Here is a 9,627-nt window from a genome sequence, read left to right on the forward strand (position 1 = left end):
GCAGCTAGACAGCAATTAAGGGCTAGGTAGCAAAACTCTGAGGGAAAAAAAAAAAAAAAATTCCCTTCAACACTTCTTCTTCTCCTGCTTCAGCCCAAACAATTAACACTTTGTGGGCCGGCTATACTGTCATGGATCCCAATGGCTGGGGATCGCACTGGACAAGCAAAATAACATAAATAACAGACGAGCTCTAGGGTGATGGAACCTGGGCTGACCGCTGCCCTACTCCTGACAAACACAACTAGAAATAGCCAGGGAGCGTGCCTACGTTGATTCTAGATGCCACGCGCCAGCCTAAGAGCTAACTAGCACTGCAGAGGAAATAAAGACCTAGCTTGCCTCCAGAGGAATGAACCCCAAAAGGTATAGTTGCCCCCCACATGTATTGACGGTGAAATGAGAGGAAGGCACGCACATAGAGATGAAAATAGATTTAGCAAAATGAGGCCCGCTATAACTAGAAAGCAGAATGATACAAAAGGGGTCTGAGCGGTCAGCAAAAAACCCTAATCAAAAACCATCCTGAGATTACAAGAACCCATGTGCCAACTCATGGCACATGGGGAGAACCTCAGCCCACTAGAGCTACCAGCTTGCATAGAGTCATAATTAGCAAGCTGGACAAAAAACCAAACAACTGAAAAACAAAACTTAGCTTATCCTGAGAGATCTGGGAGCAGGTAGTCAGGAACCAAACTGAGCACATCTGAGTACATTGATAGCCGGCAAGGGAATGACAGGAAAGCCAGGTTAAATAGGAAACACCCAGCCTCTGATGGACAGGTGGAAACCAGAGACCGCAACCCACCAAAGTCACCCAGTACCAGCCGTAACCACCAGAGGGAGCCCAAAAACAGAATCCACAACAGGGGAGTGCTTTATATTGCATGGAGGACCATGGAGAATGCATTTTATTGATTGGACTACCATGGGGAATGCATTGTACTGTATGGAGGACCATGGGGGTTTCAATATATTGTATGAAGGACCGTGGGGGTGCATTATATTGTAAGTTGGACAATGGGGGGTGCTGTATATTGGGTGTTGGACCATGGGGGTGCATTATATAGAGGATTGTGGGAACACAGTATACTATGTGGAAGGTTATGTGGGTTTTTTATTATATCTGGATGCCTTTGTGGGGATCTATTATACTGTATGCAAACAAAGTGTGAAGGTTTGTGTGAGGTCTGTCATACTATGTGGAGGGCTGTGTGGGGGCCATTGTACTATTTGGAGGACTAGTGTAGGCCATTATACAGTGAGGAGCTATTATACTGTATGTAGGTCCATTATACTGCATGGGGGGCTGTGTGGGGGTCACAGTTGGGGGATCATACTGTGTTGGGGTCACCATACTTTGCCCTGAAAGCTGAGGTGGGGTACAGTAGGCTAATTCACCATGGGGGTATCATATTGTGTCTGGGGGCACCTTTATTGGCATCATGCGTTATGAGGGCAATGAAAGAGGAATCTAGGGCTTCAGTAGGAGGAAAATTACAATGTAAATGCTGGAAAGTTGTAAGATATGCTGTTCTGTGACCCCGACAATTATTTCTTTTTTTGGGGGAGCCTAATTAGAACTTCTGCTACGGGACCCCTTGATTTGCATGTACGCCACTGGTGATCCAGGGGTCTTCCCCATGCTGTTCTCCTTCCATTCAGCCCTTTTTCCACCCATTTCAACATTTTCACTGCCCCCCAGACCTCTTTGTAGGGTCTGCCAATATAAAGCTCGGCTTTCCCATTGTCTCTCATTATACTCATTACTTGTGAGTATTAGGAATTGCTCGGTTCCAGTAACGAGCACCCGGGCATTTTAGTGCTCACTCATCTCCAGTAAGGACACTTTAAGGTTGGATACACTGACATTATAACTAGTGACAAGAATGGGATCTTACCAGCACAACGCAGAAGATGCTCCCTAAAGGCTTATCTCCACACTGGACAGTGAGTATTTGGATATGTGATCGGCCATTAGCAGTAAGGTTAGAATGAAATATTCATTGTGTGTCCATCAGTGTCCGGTCTGTTCTGTGCGCCGTCCGTGTACAGTCAGTCACAGACATGGACAGAGCACCCACCAAAAAGACCCTCAGATGAATGAGCCTGAGATCACAGCAGCTTGTGGGACTTTTACAAGGACACTGTATGTGGACAGTAAAGAAAATGAGTCCGTACTAAGGAACAAGTCATTTTTGGAGGCGTTTATCATGTGGCATCAAGAACGCTTCATCTTTATTCTGCGCTCAGCATCATTACAGCAGGAACATTTATACAGAATTTATTTTACATTTTGTACATTTGCCCAATAAAATGCATTAAAATAAGAACTTGTGGCCATATTTATAGACAAATAAGATTAGTATTTCCTAGCAATAGATCTGTGTAAGGACTGGTTTTTGGTGGGGCGAGCTGTTGGCGTTTTCTTCCATTTTCGGGTACATACGACATTTGGATCACTTTCTATTTTGTGTTGTGGGAGACAAGTCGGCCTTTGCTTTTTATTTTTATGCTGATCTTCGTGCAGGTAAGTAATGGGATGACGTCATAGTGATACTTTTATGGCCATAAGGCAGGAAAATAACATTTATATGTCATTTATGGGAAAAGTTTTGACATAAACCAGCAGAAAGGGTTTTATTTTATTGTTATTTGTAATGTTCCTCATGTTAAACATTCTATTTTACTTTCTTTTCTTGCTACATTAACTAGGGGAGTTGAATATTTGGCCACTATGTGTACTAAAGTGGCAACCAATTGGTGCCCTGTGACCACATTGGGGTAGATGTTTCATTACAAAAAGTGTCCACTAATTAGATGCCGCGATCACTATTGCCTTGGCCGACTCTACAGATAGAGGAACTAATAGAATCCGATTCCTATGACATCACGATAAATCTATGTCACAAGTGATGTGATGACATCATCACATTCTAGATTCCAGCTTCCACCTAAGGGAAATCACTGCCTTACAGACTTCCAAGGGTGAGGCGGCCCTTTTTTTTTCTCGTGATAAACGAAGAAAAAGATATTCTAATGGCGACAGAGAGAAGACGAGCCCAAAGAGATCGGGTTCTGAGAGAGAGGAGAGTGATCCATGAAGAGCTGGTATTTTTCGCTTTAGGGCGAAGTGACATAATGCCACCGGACATGGACACTGATGCTACAAAAATGGCGTCAAAACGACAACATCTGGATATGACAAGAAAGACCAAAAGACAAGAGATCCTTTCAAATAGAAGGAAAATGGAGACCCCCATGGAGTTCTCGGATGATGAGCTTCAGAGGGCCATTCCTGTCTCACTCAAGAAGATTGGAAAATTGGCCACCGAGATACGGAAGAGAAATAAGGAGGCCATCCTGAATAAGCGCAGAAACATCAGCGCAGAGATCAACCTGGACGAGGTTCTCCAGGGAACACAGAGACAGGTGTCATCCAGGGCTGAAAGCCAAGACACCCCGAACCTGCAAAGAATGGCAGCTAAGGAGAGAATGAGGAACAACAGAGACTGGGCTGTCCAATGCAGGAGACATCTCACCTATGCTTCACCCATTATTAATGGGAATGGTGCCCTATGCGGATCCTGGTCATCAACCAAAACCATTTCCATCCCGGATTTTCTCTTCCATCTAAGTGATTCCTCACCAGAAAGATCAATGGAGGAAGATGAGCCTGGTAAGATGGAAACAGCTGAGTAGAATAAGACTGGGAGTGAGGAGGCTTATACTCCTAATATTATATACAAATCTCAGTTATCAATGCTGACTAATGGAAGAACTGTCCTTGTTGCCCATAGCAACCAGTCACATTTCAGTGTTCTATAGAATGGTAAGAGATCGATAATCTGTGCTGTGATTCGTTGCTATGGGAAACAGGGCATTTTTGATAAATGCAGCCCCAAATATTAGACATCTCCTGCTCATTTCTAGAAATCTGATTACAAATGTAATGTCGGTTCTGGAGAGATATTTATTAATACATTTTGTATCATCTCAATAGATGGAAGTGATAAGATGCCCCCGGATTCTGCGGTGACGCCAGTAGAAGACCCTACAGATGTCAGTTCCCTTATTTGTCCCATAAGAGAAATTAATCCCATTAACCTTTGCCACCTTGTATTCCACAAAAACCTGGGAGAGGGATGCTTCGGAAAGGTAAGTGTGAATTTCTCCTCCTCCGCGCCCCCAATGTGTCCTACCCCCGATACACAGGAGGACAGACATATTCATTACAGGGTGTTCATATGTAATGAGAATGGGGATAACTAGTGAGACATGGGCAAAGTGCGGCCCCCCGGCCACATCCGGACCTTTATAAAGCCTAAACTGAGCATTCCAAAAAGGGCAAATAGCACAAATATAGAATATACCCAATAGGAAGAAGGGGCAGGGGGCTCAATATTTTCAATAAAGGAGAATATATCAAGTTTATTGGGAAATAATTACAATGACAACAAAAGTGGTTGGGAAAGAACTAAAAGACTCACAGAGGGAAACAGATAGAAGTCGATCAACAGAGCATCCAAAAATCCCAAAAGTAAGAAGCACGAATCCCCTAAACCTGCCCTCATACAAATCATATGAGGAGATGCAAGACCAGTGGCGCCCCCTCCTGGCTCCCCTTGTTACACTGGTCTGCCATGCCTAAAGTGAGCAGTGTTCAGACCCATGGGGCTTTATCTGCCCTGTACGTTGTTACTTGTATCTCTGTACACCTATTTCTGAATTTGTCTGTTCGCTAAGTCTATCTTGAGCATTTTTCTGTTCACCACTGTATGTCTGGTTTATGTTATTCCTATATCATTTTGTCATTAGAGCCATCGATCGATCGATTTCTGTCTGTTTCTCTCTGTGAGTCTTATAGTCTTCTCTTTCACAGCCACTTTTGTTTCTATTGTAATTATTTCTATAAACTTGATATATTTTCCTTTATTGATGATATTGAGCCCCCTGCCCCTATTGGGTATATTCTATATCTTTGCTATTTGTCCTTTCTGGAACACTCAGTTTAGGTGTTATGTATCGCTTGCATAGGGCCTTTAGGTCTTTCATCCTGTGCATTTGAGTCTCAGCGCAGCAGGTGCGACGACAGAACCAGATCGCGCCTGCGGGAGCTTCAGGCCTTACAGTGTACAGAGCAAAATAATGGGGGACAGTGGGAAATCATAAGTTCGGCCTGTTGGCTCGGCCCTCCACAACAGCCATGTGGCCCATAGGGACAATTAATTACCAACCCCTGCATTAGACAGATCCCTTAAATAGATGGCAGAGTTTGGTCTGATCTCTTGTGTTTTTTTCCAGGTCATCTTGGCATCTGATCCAGACACTGACGAGAAGCTGGCCGTAAAAAAAATTGCAAAAAGTTCATGTCATAAAGAAACAATCACTAAAGAAATAGATATCCTGAGAATGGCTTTCGGCTGCCCCTTCATAACAACTCTGCGGGGGTGTGTAGAGTCACCGACAGAATATATCATAGCCATGGAGTATGTGGTCGGAAGAGATCTGTATGGCCACCTGGCTCAGTCTATATCGTTTGATATGGAAACATCAAGGTAAATTCTACCGGCTGATAATCCGCTGCCCGTGCATTGTAGTCCTAGAGCAATGGTGGAACGCCCGCCAGGGTCGGGGGGTACTCTGTACCTGGTTCGGTTGTTATTAAAGGGGTGGTCACGGTGGCGGCGACCTGGTCCATGGCCCTGGGTGCCCAAGTAAAAGGGACGGTCTTTAAAGGGATTTAAATAAAGTTTGCAGAAATAGGAAATGTTCATGATGCCACCTGTGGTACTCGGTCAGGAGTGACCAACGCTGCTTAAAGGGGTCCTCTGGGGGTGATAGTACTGCAGCAAAGATGGTATCGCTTCCCACAGGTGAAGCTGGGTCCCCAGGACTTCCGGGGTGTTTGGGCAAAGATGGTGTGGTGCCGGAAATAAACGGAGGACACAGGGTTGCAATCTCTTTACCTGGTTACTGATGTAGACAGTCTCAGTCCAGGGTACCAGCAACAGGTGTTGGTGTCATCCGGCCAGCCTGGAGGCAATGATGGATCCCTCTCCCAGGTGAGGGCTGTAAGCCTTCCTTCCTTCTTTTGCGAGGTGCTTGCTGCCGGTGGCTCCCTTACAAGGTCCTCTCTCCTGTCCTGTGAAAGTACCCCATATGGTGGGCAATGCAAGCCTTTTTACAGGGTTTCTATCACGACCCGAGCTCTCTGTGTATTGCTGCACCTTTGGGTGTGGGTGCACACAGACTACATAAAGTCTTCTGCCCTCCAGTGCTGCTGTGGGACATGGAGTGCGACACAGCCTCCGGCTCCTGGTGCCCGGTTCCTGCGCTTCAACTCAGAGGGTGCCCAATCACAGTTCCCCTCCGAGCTCCTTTCTTTGCTTCTCCCCTCAGATACTTGCTATCACTGAAACCCATCTGGTTCTCTTCTGTCCTGGAGTAGCAGCACCACATGTGGCTGCATGGCCCCACTCTCTGCTCTCACTCCACTCTCCTTCAACTTCTGCTACCAACTCTCTAACTCCTCCTCCAGACCGGAATATATATATATCTGGGGGAAGCTCCCCTGAATCCGGGTTCAGAGCGCCCCTTTCTGGCCTGGATTCAGAATGTGTTGCATGTAGGTGTATTACCTGTTAAAGGGAATCCTCCTTGCCTCCAGGCATGACATCACCCTCCCTGAAAGGAAGGCAACATCACTGTAACAACCGGTTACCTGGGGTGTTACAATGACAACAGGAGAAAATGAAGCCCTGAATAGGACACGTGTGCGATCTCCTGATGTTCTCTGCATGATTGTGTATGTAACCACTGATCCATCCTCTACTTTCTACTCCACAGACTCTTTGCGGCAGAAATGATTTGCGGAATCCAGTTCCTCCATGAACACGGCGTGATACATTGGTAATCAGCTCATCTTCATAAATTTCTGTTGTCTCCTTACACGTCTATTGTAGAAAGTTCTGTTCATGAATTATCCTCACAATGAGTGTCTGCTCCTTCTTCCTGCAGTGACCTGAAGCCTCAGAATGTCCTCATCGATGACATGGGACATATAAGAATATCAGACTTTGGTGCATCAGCCGTGAACGTAGCTGAGGATGACCTTTTGTATGGTTTTGTTGGCAGCCAAGGTTACATCGCACCCGAGGTAAGAGACATCCCTGTGTGATTGATGTCGATAGTAGGATTGAGGATTAATCTGATCCCACTGTATCCGGCTCATATCTAATCACAGACCGGTCCTTGTAGCTTCTGTTTGTAAATCCCCTTCCCAGTATATTCAGCTCATCTCCTATCTTATGTTCCCACAGATAATGGATGGAAAAGGCTTCAACTATCTAGCAGATTCCTTCTCATTTGGTGTCATCATGTACATTATGATTGTGGGGACACAGCCGTTCTACAGCAGAGGCACATTGGAGCAATACCACCTGTCTCTGTGGGAGGATGACCCATATTTTCCACCCTGGATGCCCATCGATGCCCATAACATCCTAGAAGGGGTAAGTAAGATCATAAGAAGAAGGATAAGGGGGATTATAAGGGGAGATAGAAGATATGTCATTACACAATGTCTATGGACTGTCCGCATCATATCAGTAATAGTACACAATATACTGATTAATGGTCTCTGTCATTTTCCAGCTTCTCTGCAAAACTCCAACTGCTCGGTATCCAATAACATCATTCATCCGAGAGCAACTATTCTTCCTCTCCATAAACTGGAGCTACGTGGAGTCCGGCACAGCCGACCCACCATTCCGATGGGGGCAAAGATGTAAGTATCACACATAGGAATATCCATAGTGTTACTACTGCCCAGTAACACATGTATATCCTCATCATTATAGAAGAAAGAATCAATTTGCAGGACCCTGGTACAGAACCCACGTCATTAGTCCACAGCCACCAGACAAGAGTCCTGTAAACAGACCCATCCTGTCGGCCTCTCTGACGCCTCTTCTTATTAGTAGGCCAGGTGTGACTTCATGGGTGTGTGATATTTCACTGGACCTACAAGTCAGAGGGGGCGCTGGGGGATCCAGAGGGCATGATGCAGCTTGCAGGGCTCCCGTCCAGCGGTCACGGAATACTGATGTGGCAACTGGACCAGGGCAGCCGAGAATTTATTCTCTCATCTCTACTAATCAGTACATTAACCCTTTAGCATACGGTATATATGTGAGTCGCCGATTCTCAGATCTGTACATTTTGTCTTCTTACAGGAGGATTAGGCTGATAATAATTAGCTCCATTCCGGAAACATCGAGGAATGAACATTTACATTTATCGGACTGGACAAGCACATTGGACTTTCTTTATTACCGGACTATGACAAACATATGGATATTCCATCACAAACCATCTACCTACAAGACAGAGATAAGGAAGCGGCTGCTCCTTGATCTACTTGATATCGACCAGAGAAGGATGCGGCTGCTCCTTCATCTACATGATATTGACCAGAGAAGGACGCGGCTGCTCTTTCTTCTAAAAATAAACAGAGAAGATCACAGAAACCGTCACTCCTGGTCCCACTGCCGACCATCGGCCTGAGAAGACCAGAATCTTACATCGGAGCATGTTTCTGTGGCTATTAGTAGCTTTCTTTTATGCTGCTTTTTGCATGTTTCTTGTGTCCTTATCTTCCCTCTCCCACATGTCCTCCCTTCCCTTCCATATTTCCTTGAGACATGCAGCGGTGTACATCCGTAATAAAAGCAGATTATCACATTAGTCCATAGATTCATCTTTCTATAGAATAAGTGCATGAATTGGGAGATGAAATTGGCCTGCAGTAGGAATTATTACAAAACGGTTGTCCACTACTTAGTTATGGATGGGTCATCAATATTAGATTGGTGGAGGTGCGACATCCGGCACCCGCAGAGCTGGTTGTAGCTCCTGCGAAGACACCACAGCTGTAAAAAAATATATATTAGGTCAATTAGTGTTTGATTTGAGGTAGGAATGTTTGATTAGGTTTAGACCTAGTAGTGTTAGGTTTAGAACTGGTAGAGTTAAATTTGGTATAGGTCTAGTAGTGTTAGATTAGGTTTAAGTCTAAAAAACCCCAAAAGCTATGAACTGGGATGTAAACTGGTGTGCATACAAAATGTAAGCGCACGTTCACACTGGCCACTGAACAGAAGAAAAATACAGACAGAAACATAATGATTGAATACCCCGCAGTTAATATATTGAAAACATAGTGCATGAAAATAATATACGGTACTTAGTTAACATGTTTTTTTAACAAAACAATGCAAAGCCGTCCCACCACTTCACGGTGACCGTAATTGGGGCAGCCCTTACTCTAATATTAAAAACCATGCAAGTGAGATGCATGTGGATAAGGGCTGAGAAGGACTGGGCCCAACTAGTGGCCACACAGCCATGTGAGACCACATCAATATAATGCCCAGCTCAAAGGGAAGGCAGGGCACACCTTTACATGCACATGATACAAACGGACAGATAAGATCCAAAAGGTATGAACTGGGATTCTGTCTTGTTCAGTGGCCAGTGTGAGATAAATATACCTTATATAGCATGAAGTAACAGCCAAATGGAGATTATGAACATAATCACCAGATTTATTTAAAGTAACCG

The 9,627-nt window shown here is 44.8% G+C and overlaps 1 protein-coding gene across 1 annotated transcript; it reads left to right on the forward strand.

Annotated features, from left to right (window-relative positions):
* Positions 1 to 2,956: 2,956 nt before the first annotated feature.
* On the forward strand, positions 2,957 to 8,614 carry LOC143806984 (protein kinase C theta type-like). The gene is made up of 8 exons (XM_077288135.1): positions 2,957 to 3,682; positions 4,007 to 4,161; positions 5,308 to 5,561; positions 6,853 to 6,915; positions 7,024 to 7,162; positions 7,326 to 7,517; positions 7,660 to 7,792; positions 8,241 to 8,614. Coding segments are annotated over exons 1-8 (1,578 nt in total). The 5' UTR covers positions 2,957 to 3,042; the 3' UTR covers positions 8,243 to 8,614.
* Positions 8,615 to 9,627: the final 1,013 nt, after the last annotated feature.

Source organism: Ranitomeya variabilis, chromosome 1 (genome assembly GCF_051348905.1).
Source record: "Ranitomeya variabilis isolate aRanVar5 chromosome 1, aRanVar5.hap1, whole genome shotgun sequence".
NCBI lineage: Eukaryota > Metazoa > Chordata > Amphibia > Anura > Dendrobatidae > Ranitomeya > Ranitomeya variabilis.

Coding starts and splice junctions, on each gene's coding strand:
- LOC143806984 (XM_077288135.1), top strand. CDS start 3,043: ATGGCGACAGAGAGAAGACGAGCCCAAAGAGATCGGGTTCTGAGAGAG. Junction 3,683..4,006: donor AATGGAGGAAGATGAGCCTG/GTAAGATGGAAA, acceptor TCATCTCAATAG/ATGGAAGTGATAAGATGCCC. Junction 5,562..6,852: donor TTTGATATGGAAACATCAAG/GTAAATTCTACC, acceptor TCTACTCCACAG/ACTCTTTGCGGCAGAAATGA.